Source organism: Chamaea fasciata, unplaced genomic scaffold, assembly GCF_029207755.1.
Source record: "Chamaea fasciata isolate MVZ Bird 193981 ecotype frontalis unplaced genomic scaffold, bChaFas1.0.hap1 SCAF_7, whole genome shotgun sequence".
NCBI classification, from domain to species: Eukaryota; Metazoa; Chordata; class Aves; order Passeriformes; family Sylviidae; genus Chamaea; species Chamaea fasciata.
Window position 1 is genome coordinate 42,425,816 of NW_027094092.1, and position 24,031 is coordinate 42,449,846.

The 24,031-nt window shown below is 38.0% G+C and overlaps 1 protein-coding gene across 2 annotated transcripts; it reads right to left on the minus strand.

Annotated features, from left to right (window-relative positions):
* Positions 1 to 6,540: 6,540 nt before the first annotated feature.
* Positions 6,541 to 23,553, minus strand: DIO2 (iodothyronine deiodinase 2). 2 transcript variants are annotated; one of them, XM_066188594.1, is made up of 2 exons: positions 22,725 to 23,553; positions 6,541 to 11,780 (listed from the first exon to the last, which is right to left on the minus strand). In XM_066188594.1, exons 1-2 carry the CDS (start codon positions 22,944 to 22,946, stop codon positions 11,163 to 11,165), a joined length of 840 nt encoding a protein of 279 aa, XP_066044691.1. In that variant the 5' UTR covers positions 22,947 to 23,553; the 3' UTR covers positions 6,541 to 11,162. The 2 variants fall into 2 exon arrangements, with proteins under 2 accessions (XP_066044691.1, XP_066044692.1); XM_066188595.1 differs by having other exon boundaries at positions 11,208 to 11,780.
* Positions 23,554 to 24,031: the final 478 nt, after the last annotated feature.

Genomic DNA, 24,031 nt, shown 5'->3' on the forward strand with positions numbered 1-24,031 from the left:
CATATACAATGAGTCATTGACCACAGTCTTTGTGTGAGGCCATCCAGCCAGTTCTTCATCTACCAAGTATTCCTGTGTCAGTTTGCAACAGGATGCCCTAGAAGGGCTGGACCTGTGACTGCAGCAGTACTGGAACAATATGAACAAAAATCAGTCAGCTGAGCCTTCTTGTCATCTCACTGATAGCAACCAATGATGCAGAAAAAAAGCTGTACAAAGTCCTTTGAATGTATTATGGGAACAGTAAAAACAGTTCTTCTACTGTTTTCCCAAACCTGCTCTTCCATGTGGATAGGTATATGCGGTCTAGTGTGTTTTGTAATGGTTAACCTACTTAGGGCACATTCAGATATTGCTTTGTGTGTGTGTATGCACAAAGGTCTGATCTTTTGACAAATGCTTGGAGAGCTGCCCATTATAAAGGCAATGATTTTTTTCGAAAGAGACACTCCAAAGATTCAGGAATAAGTCTGCAGAAATGTGACAAACTATTTAAGGTAAAGAAAGGAACAAATTTTTAAATGTTCTACTGTTACACTGCTGATCCCAAGGCTCTCTCCCTTCTTTGTCCTCTCCCGTGCTTACCCTCCTCCTAAACTGCACATCAGTACAAGCTCCAAGCAGTTGAAGGCAAGAACAAGGAAGGCAAGTAGCTATGGTGTTTTGATGACTGCTGCCAATAAAGTTCATGTGTTTTCTGCTTTTTTCTTACCTTTTTTTTCTGAATATTATCTCAGTGCCCACACTTTAAATTAAATTTTAAATTGTATAAAGGTTCAGACAAACTTTTTGCAAAGATAATAAAAATAATCAAATTGTTTACTTCTCACTGAAATGTAATTGTTTAATGCCAGCTCACTAATCATGTTAGTATTTTTGATTAATTACTAAAATATTGTTGCTTAAACTTGAGACTTTCTGTTGTTATATAGTTAAAACTTATGAAAATGTCAAATGAGTTTTCTAAAAATTTTGTGTTTTACAGCTTATTTGTCTTAACTTTTTCACAATTATCTGGTTTTAGTTGTCAAAAATATCAGTGTACAATGTCCTCCTTAAATATTACACTCTGAGTGTTTAGAGTGTAAAAACACACTTCTCAAACTATGTTCAGTTAGGGTAACAATCATATGAGTCTGTAGGCTTACTGTATACCACTGGAGCCAGAGTTCATGGATTCTCATGAAGGAGACATTCACTTATAGGATTTTCCTTTCTTTCACTCATTCCTTCATATTCTGCCAAATTTGTCTATATAGGGATGCAGGGAGAACACAGAAGAAAGAAAAAAAAGTTATTTTCTCCAAGATTCTACAGAAATAACTAGAGAGATAGTCATAATGAAAGTTGGGCTGGCCACAGGGTTGATTTCACCCATGGCAAGAAAAATCTGCTGAAAATAAAGACACAGTATGTGGCACGTGTTTTCCTTTAACATGCTCTGGCTTCTTACGGAATACTTCCTTTAAAGAAGTCATCCTCCATGTTCATCAATGCCTTCATCCTTATGATTAGAAAACTGATAAAGTCCTAGCCCATGGAAAGTACTGTCACAGTTTGCATTATGTGGTTGCTTTCTCAGAAGAAAAAAATGCTCATTTGCAGGTATTCAACAGCTTACATGAGTGTTATTTTTCCTGAAGATTTCTACTTCAGAGTTTTTATGCACAATATATCAGGTGAAAAATGTCGGTCACTCTTGGAATGGCCATCTCCATTTGTTTAAGTGTGATCATGTCTTCTTTTTTCACCATGGGAAAAATTCATGTCTGTGTGTGTCTGTGTGGATATATCTCTATTCTTTACCACATTCTGAAATAGCAACGTAAAATGTCTTGACATTTTCCACAAAAGAAAAAAAAGCAACGACAAAACCCCAACAACTTTGGAAAGAGTTCATGGCTGCAATGTTTCTGGGGAGAAAGAATTCACAGACGATTATGTTTCAAAAGAGACTAATGAATAATGGAAAGTATGAACTGTGAAGTCGTATTATATCAATTGTATTTAGGTTAACCACATTTAATTTTTTTAAGTCCATAAATGCTTAAGAAATTTTAATCATATGATGGACTTATTTGTAAACTTACAGACTGCCCCGAGGGAGACACTGATTGTTGCATTCTGTTGTGACTCATGTGCATCTCTGATTCAGGCTGCCAGGAGTCAGAAAACAAATTAAGCAGTACGTAGTGACTAAATTTCCAATAGAGTTATCCTCAGGACACTCCACTGCACTTCTTTTAACACACTAAGATATGAAAAATAAAGCAGTCTTTAAGTTTGAAACTTAGCACTGTTTTCTTTCATTCTGTTAAAACTAAAAATTACACAGTCAAAGCACTGTTAGACACTTAACAGGAATATCCTTTCTTTTTTGTTGCCCCCTATATTCAAAATAGGTATTCCAACAAATGTACACAAAAATCTTTAAGACAGTTTGTGAAAGCTCTTTTCCTTAATAAAAATACTACTATTACTTCTGAATTTTTCTTCAAAATTCAAGTATCACCAACTTTACACAACAGTTCTTGTTCTCCAAATATCAGAAGTAAACCTTCATGCTTGCTACATCTTGATAACATATATATATTTTTTCAAATTGAATTCTTCATTGCATGTCAATGAAAATATAAGTCTACAGCAAACTCGAAGCCATATCAAAGTATCGCCATCTGTTTTTTTCTTCTATTGACAAGAGGTTTCAAATACATTTAATCAGAGCATGATCAGTGATTAAATATATAATGAGTGACTACATATGGTAGTAGTCACAATTTAAAAAAAACCAGTGACTTGGGTTCCTATTTATCTGTCAAGTGAACTAGTTTATCTGATCATAAATGAATGTCAGAAAGAATCTAATGGCTTTTTAACAGAAGGAATATTGACAAAATAGTGGCAGATGGTATTCTGGGTAATGATCCAGACTGCAGTAATCTCAGTAATGACTTATCTATTTACCTGGCCCCAAACAAAGACAGGAGGAGGAGGGAGGGGCCACGAAAAGATTCAAGCAGCCTGGGCTGCTCTGGCATTGTAAATGTTCAAATCACTGAAGCAGCACATTCACTTCTGTAGTGGGAGAAAATATGAAATTGATTAAAACAGTATAAATGCAACAGGAAGATCCTCCTCCTCCACAGTCGGTTTGGGAATGGAAACTTACCTAGTTCTCATGGACTTTTTTTTTTCCTGCTGTTGCTCTGAAGTGGTCAGTTGAGAGGAAATTCTGTCCTTTAAAGAAAAACATCTCATCGCACTCATCACTGGGCTACCCCAGCAGGCTTTTTCTCAAGGACTGGTGATCCACTCCAAAACAGAGGCAATAACATTAAGGAATGCTTTAGAAGTCACAAAGGACTGTCATGTGGCCTGAAAAATCTTCCTTTTGCCTCACATTGACACGGATCATGATACAGGACAATGATTATTTTTCTGCTTCCCTTAAAAACTCACAGAAAAAACTCCAAACAACCATCATGAACTTTAAGAAGTATCTCCTGGCTTTGTCACAGCTACAGTTTCTGAAACCTGAAAAAAATACTTGTGTCTTGTGAAATTCCTTTTCAGATGCTGAAAGTTCCATTGAAGGTAGAATTTGATGTTCTAAGTAAATACGAGTGGAAGCCTCATATTTTCATGCATAACTAAACATATAAGAAAAGTCTTGCAATCAACATTAAATAGTAAGTCCCACTGGAATAAAAAAGATCTGTAGAACTTTTCTTCTCTCCAACCTCACCTATTGTATATTTCCACTGCTGAAAATAGTGCTGGGAAACTTGTTGGTCTGTTGACTTAAAAATATCCATCCCAATAAAAACCAGCACAACCTGAACTTCAGCTCAGCACCAGTGTCACACAGAGTAAATTAAGAAGTTACTACAATCTACTCAGGAGGAGCTGGGTGTGATACTGGACTGCTTGTCATGGTATTGGACAACAGAGAAGCAGCATTATACTGAGGTATACAGACATAGGTGACAGGCAAGAGAAATATCCTGAGAAAATAGCTCTAATGTATACATGCACTTTCAGTCAGGCATCTAGCCTAGCTGTTATCAAATCAGTCTGTAGTAGAGATGTTTTCAGGTGCTTTGAGACACACAGGTGACATAGCTGTGTTATTTTCCATTAGGTGTGTTCAGTCTTTACATGAACTACTGTGGACAGTTTTAGCACTGCTGTTCAGCCCATCTGGGAAGATCTGCAAGGATCACTTAAGAGACAATTTCTGTGGCTAAAAATCTGCTGCTCCTTCCATAGCAGCATCAGCTACAAGATTTCCTTTCTCATGAAGCAAGTGATTTTCATTTCCAAATATTAGTCTAGAATTTCTGATTTGGAAGAATTGGTCTAATTTCCTGTGAATTTCTAAGAAAACCTCAGAAAGATTTGTCTCATAGGACATTTGCTCAGGTCTAATGTATGGGAGTCACTGTGTTCAGACCCTCACTCTGCGTAAGGCTGGAGCATTGTTGTGAGTTCTTACAAAAGGTTGGCAGACATAGGGAAATACAAACTCTGGTAGATAGGGCTGAGCTGAAAACCTCTAGCTGTTCACTCCCAGTCTGCAGAAAGCTTTTTTTGTGTTGTTATAATCTGGCCAGAAAGCCAGTTTTAGCTCTGCAGGCTGGCATGCAAAAAATTATGTTTGAGAACAAGCCCACATGAAGGTGATGTGCACTGAAAATACACAGATAAAGAGAACAAAATACTGCATTCTCCCATATCTCACTTGACCTTCTGACAACTGACATCCTGACAACATACTTGAAATTAAGACCTCAGCTATTCTGTAGCCTTAATTAAACTCCACAAAACCAAAGACTGAAATGGGGGAACATCACCAGTGACATGACAGGTTCAAGAAATATGGGAAATCACGTGCAGGAAGTATTTAAGAAAAAAAAGAACAGGGTTAAAAGACATCAAAACCTGATCAATTTCTAAAGAAGATAAGAAAGATAACTTTTAAGAAAACTTCCCCTCCTTTTACCTGAACACTTAACCAATACCTAAGCTACAGTAGTTTTTTCTATGGAAAACAAAAATATACATATTGAAAATACTGGAAATACTGGCTTAAAAAGGGCATTTTTCCTGCCTGCTACTTCTTTAACTTTATATAACAGGCACTTAGAGACAACTAAAACTTTTGATATATTCATATGTCTCATATATATGACCTAAATTGGATTCTCCTTCTCTAGTCAAGTCACATAACAATGTTTACAAATCCTTAGGCCTTAAGGATTTGAACAGGATGGCCATTCGGTGTGTTTCCATTTTACATATGCACACAGGCATATACAGTGAGTTGACTTGCCTGTAGTCAAAATTTTTAACCAAGATTTAGGTCCTTTGTTTGAAGACTATATTTGGGGAAGGTTTATTATGCCTCAGAAATTCTCTGCTAGAAAGTAAGATCTTGAGCAGTAAGCAATCATCTTGAGATAGCTCCTGTTCAGCTCCATAGAGAATCTATTTTCTTTTTTGTTTGTTTGTTTCTGCCATGGATATCATCTATTCCAGAAAAAAACCCAAAACACTACCACAAATACTTAGGAGTATCCAGAGTCTAATTTTTGTTAACAAGTTATTTATTAATGTTCCTATTTTCTAATGAAACTGTTATTTCATCACATCGGCCTTCACCTAATTTACGCAGCTGTGAAATAAGAAGCAAGACCTTAAGGGTATTTTTATTTCTTCCAGAGTACTGGGTAGCTCCATATAGCAACAACTGACATAATAGTCATAATCACTAACAGCCAGACTACAGGAAAATTCTCACAACTCAAAATTCTCTTTTCACTACTTTTCGGGGTTAGTTTTGTGAGGTGAACTAGATAATCTAAAAAGAGTTATTTATTTTGTTTCAAGGGCTATAAAGTATACTGTAATGAACATTTCTGTTTGGGGGGATATAACCTTTTTCATGGTCTTCCTTCTGGTGACTAGTTTTGTTCTTTCTTACCTATATTCACAAGCAGTTTTTAGATGCAGGGTCATATAAAACTTATTGTAACAAAAGATGACATAGAAGAGGGAATTTCTAACATACTATCAAATCACAAAGTGAGTTTATTTAAAAAGTTGCTGCACATTTTTAATTTGATTTTTTTCTTGTAGCAGCCATTCAGCTGTGGTTTAAATTTTATTTTTGATCTTTTGCCTGTACATTGAAAAGGGAGTGGCATTTATAGCTGATGCATTCATAATTGATTTTCCCAGGTTTCATATGCTGTATACAGCTTGGCATGCTTTCTTCAAGCACTTTTTTTTTTTTTTTGAACAGTGCAATTATGTGCAGTCTCAACTACTGTCCTTGTAGCTCTCTGTTTCCTTTCCCTTTACTTTTCTAAAAAGTTGAGAGTAGTCAGTAAATTAGCTTTACCACTTATAAGGGACTATGCTTGTATTGCTTAAAATCTAGTCAGGGTGGCATAAGCTTTTGTATTAAATATAGTTCTAAATTTGCTTGGCCAAATGTCAAGATTCCACTGTGTAACAGCAATCAGAATAAAACACAGAAGAGGTATATTTTCCTTTATTGTTTATTACAATACAAGAAAAACAAATCTAGAAAGCACATTTCATGGAGCACCATATTGTAACAAAATTTTGCTGGCTCTCCTGCAGTGTATATTTGACATTTAAACAATGACACACACATAGCACACATAGGCACCTACACCACGGTGATCTTATTAACAGACCCAAAGGTATGCCTCCTTAAAATACAGACACACTAAAGTGCACAGAGGAGTGCCAGTGTGAGGGCATCTGAAAGCTAACTGAGTTAATCACTCTTTTGTTAGCCATCTTCATAAGCACACAAGCCTCCCCTGCCTCACCCCAATCTCTCTTCAGTGAAGACTCCAAGTTGGGCCCAGCTGATTATGGATTTGTCACAGACATGGTGTCGAGTTGTACAAAACTGGCCAATATTCCCTACCTGACACCTCTTATTGCTTTGGTTATAGTACTGAATGAAAGTCTTAAAAACTCTTAAATCTATACTCCACATCACAGAAAAGACACTTTCACACATGCAGAAATATAACTTCCCTCCGCACACACCTGGATGCATAGCACAAATACCTTTTGAGAAGCGTTGTAGGTTTCCCCACCAAGATCACCTTCCTAAAAATTACTGCATTTTGTTTTTCAAAGTGTTCAGACTGTTGTTCAACAACATATTTCATAATATATTTTCTTCCTTTTAACAGATGGGGCATGTTTTCCTGCTGCCTTAAATTCATGCCATTGTCTACACAAGGAAAGAGCAAAATGCTAGTTTCTCATCTACACAAAATGTTTTACATTCCTTTTATACAGTGCTAAATACAGATATTAAGCACAGAACAATGTAGAATGATAGCCCAGAATACCTTTTTATGTTGCTGAAAATGAAAAATACTGGAAGTTTCCCATACTAATATTGAGACACAGTACTGGGGTCTCTATTATCTACAGTAGCCTTCCAGAATGCTTTCAGGCACCTATTTTGTGAGCTGTTGCTCAACATGTTTGTCACACTGGAGCACCTCAAGTAATATGGTATAGTGCCCTGACACAGTGAGGATGAGACAGAAGTAAATCCAGTCTCACAGCAGACTAGACAAGGCTAGCAAGGTAGTAAAATCTCTACCTGGACCTGAAACAACTGTTACAAAAATCTGGGGTATCTGACATACGGCCACTTTTACTATCAATTGAGGACAATGCATGGCATTTCATTTAAAATGTCAATAAAATGTTTTAATTCAGTAAAAAAAAAAAAAAAAAAAAAAAAAAAGAATTTCTCTCAGCCTCCTAGAAAATCCCGTTTCTTTTTTTTTTTCCTTTATGCCCATTTTACTTTGAAGAAAGCCCTGCTTTCTGACCAGAAGTTTTCTGGGGAAACCCAAGGTTTTGCAAAACGTATTTCTGTCTTGATAATCAGTGAGTCTGGAATATCTTTAAATTTTATGCAGGACAGTCATACATGTTGCCAAGAAAGAAATGAAGTTATTGTGTATTTTTATTCACAGAAAATCAATGTGTTTTTCCCATTTATAGGAGCCAATTTTATAATTCCTGTATACTATGTGATGAAGAGGCATCTATGAATTGCAAAACAAAATAATGGAAATTCAAAAGGAGAGAATGGATTTGAAAAATTATTGTAACTTTAGATATGCAAATAGGTATTAACAAACTGAATTACTAATTGACTCTTTCCTCTGAACTGAAGGTATGTTTCAACAGCTGTGTTAAATATTTGGCTAGCATTTCCCACATAAACAGTTCTGACTTCAACGGTATAATGAGGAAAAGGAGAAAAGACTTACTAGCTTAAGTTTTTCAAAGGCTGTGGAGTTGCTATGGATTAAATAGGTTTCAGATGACTGAAGAATAGGATATAATAAGGAAAAGATGCTGTGTTGGGTATATCAATACAGATTTTCACTTGGATTAATGTCTACATCTTTACTCACCTGAGTTAAAGGACAGTGTAGCAAAAACAGAAGAGATTCAGAGACAAGGAAAGAGTATAAGCCTGTGTAAGAATGTGAGTTATTGTTTGTCTTAAACAAACAAAAGGTATGCAAATTTCTATATGGATTATATAATGACTGACATACAGAAGAAAAATCGGGATCGCTTATGTTTAGTGGTTTAGCATATAACAACAGCAAGAGATGAGAATGACATTGAAAAGCAGCCTATTTAAATATGAAAAAAAAATATGTTTTCATTTGGTTTTCTTTGAACTTAAACAGGACGGTTTGTTTTTTTTTTTTTTCAGTAATCCCCACCTCACAAAATATTTAAATCTCAAAACCCAAAATCTTGTGAGGGATGATGAGACACCAACAATCACTTTAGATGAGGCAAAAATAAAATGGGTGGAAGCTAATAAAAATTCTGTAAGTTAAAAATTATTGCACCTTCCCCTGAAGCATCTGATATAGTCAGAGGTAGGACACTGGATTAAATAAACCATGTAGTTTGGCTATGTTAATGTTTCTATGATAATAGGTTTTAAAAATTCAGTTATATATCCCAGTTAGTCATGAAGATCAGGAACAATCTTCCACACTGAGCAATGATTTACAGTAATATTAATGAATGGTAGGACAAGACAATTATAATTAATGGTCTTAGAAACCATTTATACGTGCACACATACGTATACACATACATAAAAATGCATTATATACATATGGATGCATATATAAATGCACACAGAGAGACACAAGCCTTCTGAGAAGTGGGGGTCACTAGGAGATCTGAAGACCACTCTTTACACCCTTCTCCAATGCACATTACCAGCTGTGTAAGTGCATGTGTGTCTATGTTTAACACTATGTGGAGGAAAATGTGAGAAGAATGGGAAGCATGAACCTGAGTATGGGAGAAATTACCCATGTTACTGTCATTATTTCAGATCTGTGCTTGAAAACACATTTCCGAATTCCTCCTACACTGACTAAGTTGACCAACAGCCAAGCTACAGGAAACAGATGATATTAATGGGCATTGTGAAAATAAAATTCTTACGTATTTTCTATTCTTTCCTATGTCAGTATCAATACATCATATTCCTGACAATGGGCAGGATGAGAAATTAGAAGGACTAATTTGATTTTTGACACTTATTCTGTTTATCTGTTCCATGTTTCTGCCAAAGATGAGAGAAAACTTGGATAGTCCATCTCCATATGCGTTTTCATTTATCAGCACTAGTAGGTTAGCTCATTGTAAATCTGCCTCTTCATCAGGCTTGATTAAATAATTTTATTTTTAGAAATACCTAAACTTAATGTATACTCTAAGTTCACAGTATCTCTTTCAACATAACAATCAAATCCTCCTACTCATTCATATGAAAATTCTGCCATCTTTTACACTTACTCACATTAATTCAAACTATTTGTCTTCCCTGTTTTTCTTCTGGGAAGGTTTTCAAGAACATGAGCGAAGCAGACTATGAGTTCATCCGGTAGCAGAACTGCAGCTAATCAGTTCTAAGGCTGCAAACAACTTAACTTTCAGATTAACATAGCTATAAACTAGGTTCAGGTATCTAAGACAGGAAAAGTCAGCATGACTACTTTTAACAGGGCAAATTACATGATCGGTTTCCATTTCAATGAGGTAAAATTGTGCATAAGTTTCCCTGTCCCCAAAATACACCTGCAAGGTCATTATCTCACATTTTTTTAAAAAATTGTTTTTTTTAAAAAAAGGTAAAAGTTAAATTACCTTTAAGCCTATTGCTAGACAGAAAGAGATGGAGGTGGGTAAAGAAACAGAGATAAGAACCAGAGAACATCGATAAATATATGTTGTCAGCTCTCAGAATCAAGGGTTTGGTTGGCATCAGCTGAGTTTTGTCTCATGATGCATTCTCTAGATGGTTCTCAATGTTGTGTTATAATTAGTCCAGGTATTTCAGTTTTAAAATGGTAATGGGCTTATTTGATCACCTTTGTCTTTTTGGCCCAACTCCATAGATTTTAACACCTTTCTCAACAGGCACAGGCTTGCACACTGGATACAAACATCTACGGTAGTATTACATAGTTAATATGCCGTGCAGAGGTGTCCACAGAGAGTACAAATACAGCAAAGGTTCATCTTCTCTGAGCAGCCAGTCTGCCTGTGCCATGCATGGCACGTGGTTCCTGAAGTCTCTGAGCAATAAATTTTCTACCAAGACAGGAAAACCGCCTGCACTGCATTTGTATGCAAAGTAACTGCAAACCCCCTGCTCCTCCCAGGTTCCTTGCGTTGGCCACATGAGCATGAAGAAGCATTTCTGATGAAATGCACAGCATTGCCTTTCCATGGAATGCCCTCCAAGCAGAAACACTTTCTCTGCCTCACCCCAGAACTTTGGCTTCTGGGAAACAGGTCTTATCTAACCATCCTACCTACTTGCCAGCAGCACCTTTTTGGAGAAGCCTATTCACCTCTTCTGTCCCATAGCAAGAGCAGGAGTGGGATTTTTTTCACTTGACAATGTTTCTGTGGAGCTAGATTTTTGTTTTATTTTCTTTTCCTAGTTAACATATACTTGACATTGTTATCAAAAGTGTCTTCCTGCAACCATCTGAAAGATTTTATTCAAACTAGGATATTTTTTTTTTCCCTTTTGCATCACCTTAAAGGGACATATCTGTTGACATAATTCCTGTGGAAAATGGATTTCATCTTTTGCTGAAGTTTCGTTCCAGCCAAAGCCGGACCTCTTGAAGGTTGTAGAAAAAGGGACCTTTGCCCCCCAGGTAGGCAATTTTTTGTCTCTGCACAATGCATACTCGCTCAAATGAAACCCCGTAGGCCACATTGGCATTGTTGTCCATGCAGTCAGCCACCACTTGGCACTGAGGTGGCAAGGAAAAGTGTTCTAGGAGCTGGTGAGCAGCTGCACATCTCTCTTCCTGGCTTCTGTGTTTCCTAACTTCGAAAGAAGAGGGAGAGATTCCAGGCGCAGCCCAGCCATCTGATGGGTGAGCTTCATCGATGTAGACCAACAGAAAGTCAGCCACACCAGAGAACTCCTCCACCAGCTTGCTGAAGGCTGACAGCTGGCTTGTGAACGGTGGTCAGGTAGCGGAGCCAAAGTTGACCACCAGTGGCCGCTCTGAGTTGGCAAAATCCAGAAGGTGGCATTTAGTTCCGCACTTGCTACCAACATTCTTCCAGCTGCCACTGCTGCCATCACTGTCCTTGACTATGTGGATTACACTGGAGTTTGGGGCTTCTCCTCCTAGTTTGACCTGAGGCAGAACAAATTAAAACATGTCAAGTTAGTGTGACTTGCTTGTGCAGTATCCTTATGATTACTCGTCAAATAGTCACCTTTTCAGGGTACAACTAATGAGTCACATGGAGACAGAGCAAATCATCAAAAGCAGCAGCTTCAAAACAGTCATCTTGTCCACCTGCACTCACAGTTCAGGAAAATATGGCATTTCTGACGAATATCTACTTCATTAATGTTATAAAATTTGATGTCTGTCCTGTCCAGCACATACTTGGTCCTGTCCACCCTTATATATCTGGAGTCTTGTATTTGCTTTCAGACAGACTACCTCAAATTTCTTCTGACTTTACTCTGTGACACATTAAGTTTTTTCCACTGGTGTTTTCCATGAATTCTCTTCACTTGGTTCACAATATCCTTGAAGCTCACTATTCAAAACATCAACAGTGTTTTCACTAATTTTCAGCATAATCAGACAATTACCTTGTATAATGAAGTAGCTCACAGACTACACCTGTTTATATATTCTAGATGTTTGATTTTTATGAGACACTGTGACTGTTTTGGAAAAACAGTAGCTTGTTGTTTAGGGATTAGCTAGTAAGATGCTATGAAACCTAGGTCCCTTTTCAGCCCACAACCTGCAGTTCAAACCATTTTTCCAATTCTCAAAAATCATTCTGCGTTATATTCCTGATCTTCTCAACACACACAGTGCCCCTCAGTTTTGCAGATTTGTATATTGTCTTCCAACCCGCAGTCCAAGAATGAAAACACTCAAGTGTATTAAACACTACAGATCTGTGCATATGCCCACTTAATATACACACTGCTTTGACACTGAATCATCCAACACTGTGCTCTCTAAAATTACTTTAACCCCTTTGCAGTAATTTCATCAGTGATGCGGTGACACATTTCCTCTACTGCAATGTTTCTTTACAAGATGACTGGGGCAAAAACAGCAGGAAAAGAGGAAAGTTTACATCATGGCTGAAGTAGGATGAGGTGAAAATTAACTGCGCTCAGCTCCAACTTCAGATCTAACTCAGACCCAACAGGCAGTGGTGGAAAGGTCATTTGGCCTGACCATTTCTGTTTGCATGTCTACAAAAAAAAAGGACAGAATAAAAGCAACTCACAGGAGGGAATGCCAGAATAAGGTGGAGCCTGCAGAGGGCTCCAAGATCCTTAGCTGATAACTACTATAGACCCACAAAACATTATTGCATAATGCAATTAAGTTTTAATGAGCTCTGCCACAGCAATTCCTATGTCTCTGCCTTTAACATCAGCCTCTAGTACAGCAAGGCAATTATCCTTTTGTACTTTCCTGACTCTTTCTATCTCTATCCCCTGACTATTTAATTATGTTAAGAATTGTTGCTTTGAAGGAAACACACAGGGCCAAATTCTGAAGTCTTTTACTGATTCTGAATATTTTTATGTAATTTTTTCTGAAGCTACATTGCAATTAAAGTTTATAGAAATTAACACTACATGAGAACTGTGTAAAAACTGCATAAATAACTGACTTTTGGTGCACTTGTATTTTACATTGCATTATAGGGTATCAGATGCAATATAGGAGTCAGATGCAGTAAGAAGCTGAGTGAACAGCTGAACACTGCAGTTGCTGCTAAACATAAATCCAAAGGCAAGTAGATTGCTGATACTGGATCCTCCATTTCTCCCTCAGAAACCTGACTATCTTGAACAAAACTGCAATTATTCATGACTGCACTATTTCACCAGAATAAAATTAGAAGCAAGAATCTAATAAAGAAAAGTTTGTAAAACACAGCCATTAATGCTTCCAGCCTTCACAGCTAAATGAGAATGTCTCACAGTGTGTTGGCATATGATCACGAGCATTATTTTGACTATTTTTGATAGAGAAAATTGAAATACAACCATAGAAACACACCATTCTCACTCAGAGATCAGCAAGGAAGAGAACCACAGAAAGAAAGATGGCTTGAGAGTCACAAATCTTGCCAGGCCAAGTATGTGGTGATCATGCTGCTGGAAAAGAGGATATGCAGCTGTAGCATAATCAATAGAAATAATGATGTTCTGGGAAAGCAAAGCCCCTTTTGCCTCCATCCCTGTAAACCTGCATCTGCAGCATTGTTATCTGCTAGAGCACTGGTAACAGTTTAAAACAAGCCTTGTGCTTAACCTTTGAAAGCAAGAGGGTTGAAACAGCTGAGTTTAGGACCTGATGTATGAGCGTGCTGTCCAGTGAACTCAAAGAAAGAAAATAACTACCTCCCAGTTTTTGAGAAGAAATGATCGGTCTGGAGAAGCAAGCTCAGAGGCTCAGGCTCTTGCATTTAAGAAGCGGCATAAAGCATCTTACAGCATTTAGGGCCACCTACACCTTAGCTGGTAGTCTTCTGTTCAGCTGTTGATCATTTCTCTCTGCCATGCTGTGATATAAGATAGGTAAAGCAGGAGTCAGGTAAAGGGCTGCACTTGAGCAAAGAAATACACAGGTCAAGATCATGTGGCATCCATATAATCACCCTGAGAGCTGCACTCAATCCAGAAGCCAACAAAACAATTCAGCAATTTGTGATAAATTGGTGACTACCAAAAAAAGGGACTTCTCAAGAAACACAACACATGCAGATCTACACAAACACTAGATCCCTCTTTAACTAGAAAGATTAACTGTTCCTGAACTACAATACATGCTTTTTTAGAGCTAGCTTGCTCAAAATGTGCCTTTTGGGCAAAGCCTGACATATAAGTATTTGTGCTTCACCCAACCCCCTGGATAAAAAATGGATCTCAGTATTTCAGAGTGTGTGCTCATCCAGTCAAAGAAAAGAAGTAGTGATGTGTAATTTATCTCACAAATCACAATTAAACAACACACTTTGAATTTCTTATATTTGCTCTCATTCTTCAGAGTAGCAGAAAAATAAAGGTAAAAAGAAGAACCTATAAGTCAGGAATAAACGGAGCTGCTTAGGACCAAAGAAACGTCTGAGCAGCTGTTTCTACTGCTCAGGTTTTATTTTAACAAAGCCATCGTGACTGAAAATATCTAGCCACCACTCTTCAACTGGGAAACCACAGTTTGCTTCTTGATTGATTAAAGCAGAAGGAGAGGCTATATATCTTAAGCTCCTCATTACCAGTTCCTCACTCAGGCCTACCAAACCCTTTAATTTCCTAGGCCAGTTTGTAAACCCTGAAGAAATAGACTCATAAAACAACTTCCAACACGCACCAACATGGAAATGCCCTTCAAGTCCTATTTAACATTGATACCAAAGATGACAAAATATTTTCTGTTCTTCAACCATACAAGTTTGCATTCTGTCTCTCATACTCCTTATGGACTATAAAAATATATGGAGTTAGGAAACAAAGTACAAAGAAGCCTCTATCCATCTACACAGCTATACATCCCCTTACACCAGTTTCTCTTCATTTCCCACAGCCATGAGGAAAGTCTCATGGCCGCAGGTTACCTATCATTTTAATTTTTGCTTCTAGGAGTGCTTGTGTTGAGTTTTTTTCCCCTTAATGAGACATCCTTGCCAAGCAGGCATTCACGAGGCATTTTTTGCTCTTGTAGAGAAGTAATTAGGTCGGTGCCTTGTTCCATGCCAGTGTCAGGCACTCCAAAAAGCAGCCCTGCCCAGTCGTTAATGCTTAAACATAAGCAGCAGCAGCAGATCCACTAATTGGTCTTGATGAAGAACTGACGTTCCCAAGGGACTGTTTATTTCACCAGACTCTGAACCGATTGACACAGGATGACAATACCATCCTTGCTGATCATCTGCATTGTAGGCCTTGGCCATCTTCTTTGTTGTTATTTATTGAAAGAAAAAATAGCTCTTGGAAAAGAAAACCAACACAATGAGAAAACAAACAAAAACACTCATGTATGCAGCCAAGCTGCTTTTGAAATCTTACACAAAGGCAGGCAAAATATAAATTCTGAGAAACAAACCAGCAGAATTCCCCTCACACGCAATCCAGCATTTCCATAATCACGTACTTTTGTGCGTGAATATTTGGCCATTCAGTGCCAGCCTTCTGAATGAGGTAGAAAGTGAGCAGCCCGCAGGCATCCCCTCCCACACAGCCTGCATGGGACACGCAAGGTAGCCCAACCAAATCTGCAGGCCAGCCCAGCCATCAGCAGGGGCAAGCAGCAACACCAGAGCAGTGACTCGCATCATCTGTGAGAATTTTGTGTTTGCCCGACAGCCTGTTCTGTCTGCATGCAGAGTGAAAAGGGAACAAGATCGCTGATGCTTTAGCACACAGCCTGCAAAATGAAGGAGACTTAGGAGCAGGAGAGAAAGCCTTATTCATAAAACTGCAGGCTAGAAATAGCACATACTGCTAAGTTTGTAGTACATTTTCCATAAGGACTAGGTAAAGCCCCACAGACAAAAAAAACTGTCTCCTCATTTACCTTTCCTTTTTTTCCTTTATTGCTTTTATCAGCTTCAGCATAACCTTCCTGGGATCCTGTGCACTGGAATACAGCTTTAATTCCCTGCATCAGGGGTTTTCATACAGTTAGGCAGATTCAACAGGTTATGTCAACCCCTTAAAAAAATAAGTGCCAGGCAATTAACAGTTTATGATATTAGCAATTTGAATATGGACATGTTGTGTTTGGGACTGGAGTGCAATGGTTAGTAATGAACTGAATCCCTGCAGCCTTCAGCATTTTTTAAAATTCTCTGCACTGATTTGATCCTGTTCAGCTAGGTATAACTTCATCCAAATCATAATTTGACTCTGGTTGGAAAGTTCTACAAACTATTATTTTTGTTTTCTTTATTTCATGACCCAGATTTGTGCAGTTGACAAGAATCACAGAAAGCCCTTATCTTTAGTAGAGCAAGGGGGCAGAAGTTCTTTGTCTTGGGAAGGTGGCAACTTGAATTACTCGAACTGGAGAGTAGAGACTAGAAATGGCTCAGGCTTTCCCAGAGTCTTTTATTTAGGATGAGGTATGTGAAGCTGATGGAGGGAAGGGGGAGACAAACAAACCAGGCACAGCCCAGATAAAAATAACTAGTCAAATGCTACTCTCTCCATTTAAAAGCCACCAGTCCCACAAATGAGTATGCATGGCACAAGGAAAGCATAAAGGAGCCTTTTGCCTTGCAGTCTTAGAGTTAATTATAGTTCCCGTGATTGGAGAGCCAAGAGCAAGCTTCTTAAGGGCTTTATGTTCCCCTCAAGATGGGAGCATGGCCTACTACACCACAGCCACTGGGATCTGCCCATACCTGACAGAGGCCTTCACCAGATTTTGTTTCTCAGGATATGAAGGGAATTTGAAATTAATTTGGATGATGGGTTGGAGTTTCTTTGTTGGTTTTTTTTTTTTTTAAACTCAGCTTCATGAGTATGAATACACAGTGGTGGTTTTGACAGAGAAGCAGAGCCAGCACTCAAGAACCATGTACAATCCTCTTCCTGAACAGTGCCTATTAGCTAACTTTTTGTGTCTATCACAGCAAAAGGGGTTTTCACAAGGCTTCAGCAACGAGGCAAGCACTCCTTTCAGTCAGTTTTTCATACACAAGGGTGAAAATGGAACAGTGCAAAGAGATGTGGAAGAAGTGAATTTAGATCTGTAAAATGAAATGGGATGAGAGCTTATGTGGGATAAAAGTATTTCTTTTCCTACTCTGTCTGTTTTGAATGTTTGAACTCTTAAGTTCCATGGGACCAACTGTCTGCTCCTCTTCTTGGGACACTGCCTAGTACAATGGGTCCCTGGCCTAGGCTGATCTTCAGACACAACTACAACAAACATGATTATATATTAATAATAATGAGAAAGTATTAATAATAATTATAGTGTCAAGACCAAATTCTGTTGAATTTATGTTCCCAACTTTGTGGGAGAAGTTTTAATTGTGGTTTGGTTCAGTTTTGTTTTTCTCACTTCTTTCAAGTTTGTTTTCATTTGCAAATGTCAATGAAAACAATTCTGCTAAAGTTGAACTTTGTAAAACCAATAAAATATTTTTAATACCACACAATGTCTAGTTCTAAACCCTGAAATTACACAACACATTTTCTTTTACAAATTCCCTTTATCACTGTCAAATGCGGAGAGAGACACTTCCTTACCTTGCCAGACAAAATAAACACAAATAGTTAAGTATGAAGGTCGTATCTTTGTTTCAACCTTTAAAACATTTCCCCAAAAAGCAAAGAGTTACTGGAGAGCCAAAGAGCAGGTAGAGAATTGTGCTTTTATATTACTTTCACATATTTTGTGATAATGTTGTGCAGCACGCATTTAACATGTAAGGTTTGGGACTGTTTTGTTTTGCATGCTGATTTATTTTAGATGATGTACCTACCAGGCAGGAAAAAGCAGCCAAAGGTAATTTAACTGCCTGCCTGAAAACCCAGGAAAATCTCACTGGGTGTTTACTGAACCATTCTACTTGCTGCTACATCCAGAGCTGGGCCTACGCCATGAACCGGGGATCCTGTGCCAGCCATTCCCCTGTGTTGGGACTGTCATGCCAGAGCTTGCTGCTGGCCCATTCTAAAGACAGTAAAAAGCTGTACAAGTACACACACACCCACCACCATCCATCACCTGAGATACCAGCATCCCTCTGAGGCCCATGACGCACAGTTGCACAGTCTCTGTGTATGTGCATGTGAGCACGTTGCCCCCAGAGGTACAGCACAGCATTCCTAAATACTGGGCTGCTGCAGGGAGAGGCCATTAAGGTCTTCCCTGTAACTACCCTACACTGAGGTGGAGAAGAGGGATGATTTCCTCAAGGATGACATTAAAGCTTTCTACTGTAGACCATGAATGATAGCTCTACCTTGCTGAAAACCAGAGCTCATATATGGCACTGGAAAAGCTGCCTGCACAAGACCTCACCACTGGGCATTTCTAATGGGTACAACCATTATTAAACCTATTTTTAAAGCATTTTGAGATAACAATTTCTCACCTTTGGTAGCTTAGCAAACAGATTCATCCCACTACTAAATAAAACATAGAACTTAGCAGGTACAAAAAAGCTTTTAAACTTTGTTCACCCCCCCAAAACTTCTCCAGCTATTTCTCTGGATTTTTGCAGATGTGTGATACATTCAGTATACATGCTTTAAGCTAAAACAAATACCTCATTGGCATTTGTAGAAATGGCCTGTGTAAATCATGGTTACACTAACACCCTCCCAAAAAGTCTTGGTTTTTCTCTCTTATCAATAGGTGGGACTGCATTCATATCTGAATGTAAGTGTACATACACACATGTATATACATATACAGAGAACTGAGAGGGACTGACTCCTGGAAAGATACACTTACATATGTGTACTTTTGCCTTTTTATACACATATGTATGTAGACATATAGAGACAAAGAGGTGTATGTCGATCTTTATAAGTGCAAACATATAAAATTGTAAATGCCTACACACACATACATAAATAAAAAAATATTTAAAGCATTTGCACTCTTTTGATTACAGAAAGTTAATCTAACTTGACTACTGTCTTTATTTGTCTCTGTTATGAAGATTAGTTTGGTCCTAAAGACTCCCTTGTAATGTAAGACACACTTGCGTCTTGGAAAATAATAGGAGAATGGTCTATAAATCACAAAGCTGGTGCAGTGCAGACAATATCAACACTGAGTCTGACAGATATTGAACTCAGAACTAAGGAAGTAAAAAGAAACATATTATTCATTAGTAAAATTTACATCAAAAACAAAAAAAAAGCAATTATTTTGATTCCAGTGGGATTTTAAAATGTGGAGAAAACCAGTCATATAGAATGTTCCAAAAAAAAAGAACACTGAATATACTCTACATCCAGTTTGGTACAACAAACTTGGCACTGTTTCCCCACTGATGGTGCTAAAATCTTCAACTGCTGCTAGGTAATCTTGCCTATGAAATAACTCACCTCACAAAAATTCATGTGTAATAATACTTAATAACAAAAAGAAAAAAAAAAAAAAAAAAACAGCAAAAAGTTGAAATTTGGATGAGATATAATTAAGGTTTTCTAGACAATGAGAAAGTAACTCAGAATAGCTTGTTTGAAATATACTCTAACCATTATAAGGTCATATTTTGTACACACTAACCTTGAAAAAAAATCAGTTCTGGGACAATGCATGCTTTTGAGGCAAAGGTCCTTTCTTGTAATAGATTTACCTTAATTAAGAATGTAGTATCTACCCACAGTGTTTTTCTGGAAGAGCTTCCCATAAATTTTTCTTTGAATAGAAATTTTACATCAAGCAAAATAATTTTGTGAAAAATATTATGAAATGTACACAGGAAGAATTCTGTGTGAGTGACACAAAATACAGTAAAACCAAGCACAGTTAATTCTTTGATATAGTCTTCTGCTAATTGGCAGTCTGGCTCTGGTTATCTCAGACAACTGCAATTCTGTTATTCTACATGGAAAAATGGTGATTTTTCTCATAAATACTGATCAGTGGAATGAGTTTAAGTACCTTTTAAACTAATTTGCTAATATCTGGCTTCAGCTGGTAAATTGGAACAACAATCAATCATGGTTATGTTATTAGCTACATCTTGCCATGCTTCCATAACATTTAAATTTCTCACTTATTGTGTCACAGTAAGATATCACAACAGGGTAATTCTATTCAGGATTTAGAAGAGGGTGATTTAAGGAAAAATTTGCTTTGTAGGACATTCTTTGATGTATTTCACTATTTCTCATGCTTTTAAAATATGTTACAAGCAGGGTATGTTTCAATCTTTTTCAAATCTGCTACTTTTCAGATGAAACTTCTTCCTTTTTTTTCCTTACAGAAGCAGCAAAGGATTCTCATCTATTGTGGAGGTGATGAGTCTTCTTTCAATATTGCTTCTCAGGGTTTTTTTGCCCCTTTATAATTTGATTTCTATACTTAAATATCTTTCCATGACAACCAAGAGCTTCCAATGATCTTCTGTCCTTATGGCTCATAATTCTATTACATAAAACAGTCTTTCCATGAATTGTTGGTCAATTCATTTTATCTTAAGGACAGCTACCATGAATGGGCTTTTTCCTCTTTTTGGAACAAGGTGATAAAATTTTATTGTGTTTATACGCATTTTTCTGCTGAGTTCATTGAGGCACAGAGTTCATTCTTAGGAGCCTAATGGTCTGATTGACCTGAGCAACTCAGGTGATTTAATCATGATAAGGGAGAGAATAAAATTACCAAAGTTCAAGGTATGAGTTTCATTGCCAACACCAAAAATAGCACAGTCACCATATCTGTCGCTTCAACGGTTAACAGCAATTATACTGTAAGAAAGGCAAAGCATGACTTTGGAGACTACAAAAAATCATGCAATATTTTAATTTTAAATAATTGTGTGTAATTTAGAAAAAGAGATTGAAGATATTGCACGGATATAAGGTTTCTTACAGCTTAACAACTTGTCCAGACCCCAGGCCACATGTAGGTTGCAAATAAGAGAACTCAAAAGTTGACTGTGGCAGAGTCATGCTACCAACTTCCACTGGAGCCTTGACCAAGTCATGTGTTAACTGTCCTGCCTTGCCTTGTCTGTAAAATGGGAACAATTGTGTTCAGCGACCCATTTAACAAGGCCACTGTAAAATGTACTTACTTAATGTCTATGAAGAGGAAAAAAACAAAGACTAGAAGGGCTAGAAGAATAGTGGGCTTCATTCAGCATTATTTTATTTGGGTAGCCAGCTGGATGATTCCTGGGGTGGCAGTAAGAGGTTGACCCATTTGGCAAAAGCTAGTTATTTATATTTGTCTTACACTGAAAATTAATGTCCCCATGGCTTGAGTCTCAGGCTAAGCAGATGGTATTCCATATCACAAAGCCAGCAAACACCAACATCACCAGCTCTTCACATTTCAGATAAGAGCAAGAACAAAAGCTATTGTAGAGGTGTGAAAGCGAATTGGGGGGAAGGCAATACAAAAAGAAATATTTCAGAAGCGTATAATTTGGACAGGACAGGACCCCTATGACATCACATGGAGTATGTTAAATTAGATGGTCTAAATAAGACAACAAATTAACAGAGTAAGCACTGTTTTGAAAGCCACAGAGCTCTGAATCCAGTTCTACTTACTAATTTGGGTGGTCTGTCCAAGAAATTTCATAGGTTTGGGTCCACCTTTTCAACCTATAAAAGGGAATTCTAGCTACCTCATGAGACCCGGGCAATACCACTGGGTAATATCTGTAAGAAATCTTAAAAGGAAAAGTACATGTTGCATAACTGTTACTGGCTTTATTAACTTAAATCACCAGGCAGCTGTCCGATAGCTAGTCAAGTTCATTTTTAATCTCTGACATGTCCCTCTGTCACTGCTTTTATGAAGTAAAAAGGTCACTTTTTCAATTTGTGTACAGTTTTACTATTACTTGGATACTTCCCCCAATACAAAAGTTAACACATGAGTAATAGAAAACGCCAGTGTAATGACAGTGGCTCATTTCTATATTTTACACTAGGTAAAAAAACTCTTATTACATAGCTAACATCTATGTAGAGCTCTATCTGAAGATGCAGTCTTTTTATGGTATCTGAGGATCTCACATAGCAATAATAAACTACAGCTGTGAAAACATCAATTACACTTAAACGAAGATCTTTAAATATTTTTAAAACTTGAAGATTATTATTCATGCTGTTGGGGAAACTGAGGCACAACTAAACTAAGTGACATGGCCATGGCTGCACAGCGTAAGCGCAGGGAGTCAGCAGCTCCAGAATTTCATGAATCCTTCACCCCGACTTAGAAGTACCACTCCTTTCAGCTTACACTTCTCCCGTCAAACTTAACATGAGATGGGTGATAGTTTGTACCACGCAGTCATTCCCTTCCCGGCTCCGCTGACAAGCGGGATGCTGAGCCCAGCTCACCCACCCCAGCCGCCCCGTCCCCATGCCCGCTACTCACCTGCTTGTAGGCGTCCAGGAGGAAGCTGTTCCAGACGCAGCGCAGCCCCTCCGAGGTCAGCATCCTCCGCCACTCACCGCGCCCAGACTTAGAGCGGCTCAGGAACAGAACCATGTGCTTCAGGAGAATCACAGAGTCATAGAGCGCAAGAAAGAGGCAGTTGGAGAAAAAGACCGGCAAGATCTGAAGCGTGATCAACAAATCCACACTTAGCAGACCCATCTTCCTTGCTGCTTCTCTTCTGCCGGCTACTTTCAGCTCTCTTTATTGCTCTGTACCCTCATTTAAAAGAGTAAAGCAAAAGGCATTTCAAAAGCCTCATTACCCCTGTCAGAGCTACTCTACTTAAAATAAGCAGAGATAGTTAAGTATGAGCAGGCTGGTTAAAAGCAAAACTGCACTATATTCATTCAACTGCAAGCTGCTTATTTTTCAGAAATTCAGATGTTAACAAAAATTCTTCTCTTAACCAGGAGACCTGATTTTGCTGAAGAGAGAGGCAGCTGTGTTTCCAGTTCCCTGCAGTTACAAAATTTAAGCTGAGACTGTTAATTGTTAACTTTCCTGCACTATCCCATTGTTTCTCGGATATTTAAGCACTTATCAGACCTCTCATTTCTGTGTCAGTAGAACTAGCTATTAGGTGCAACAATACTTTAAAAAAAAAGACTTATGTACATAAACTTTCTGTTCCTTCCTCCCTGCTTCCCTCCCTCTCTGCCTCCCCCGTCCCCCCCCCCCTCCTACTCTGCGTCTCTGTATTCCTGCCTTCCTCCTCCCGCACTCTCTCTTTGCTATCTGCCTATGGTGCAAAGTGCTCTCCCCTCTGGAGTCCTAGCTTGCTTCCCTGAAGCCTTTTATACATTCCCTGGCTAATTGCTGCAATAGAGAAATGAAACCCTAATCTTAGTAAAGATCTTGACGTCAATGTAAAAGAGGGCTTTACTTTGGCCAGGACTGCAGTGAATAGAAAAAATGAAATTCTCAAAACTTTTTTTTTCCCCCTTAAGAGAGAGGAGAAAAAAAGAGAGACAGAGAGTAAGGGTGGAACTTTGCTTTTCTTTGAAAAGAAGAAAGAAAAACCTCAATATGTTTCTGAATGTTCTTACAATATACTTACTTTTTGGAAAGAAGAAAATTTTGAAAGAAGTTATTTTCATGTGATATGGAAGGTGACACAGCAACACAGACTTCTGTTATTGATAGGTTTGTTCTCATGGTTGGTTTTTTCCTTTGTCCTTTTTTCTTTTATATTAAGGTGTGTGAGTTGATGCATCCCAAGAAAGGGCACATTTCTGTAACATTTT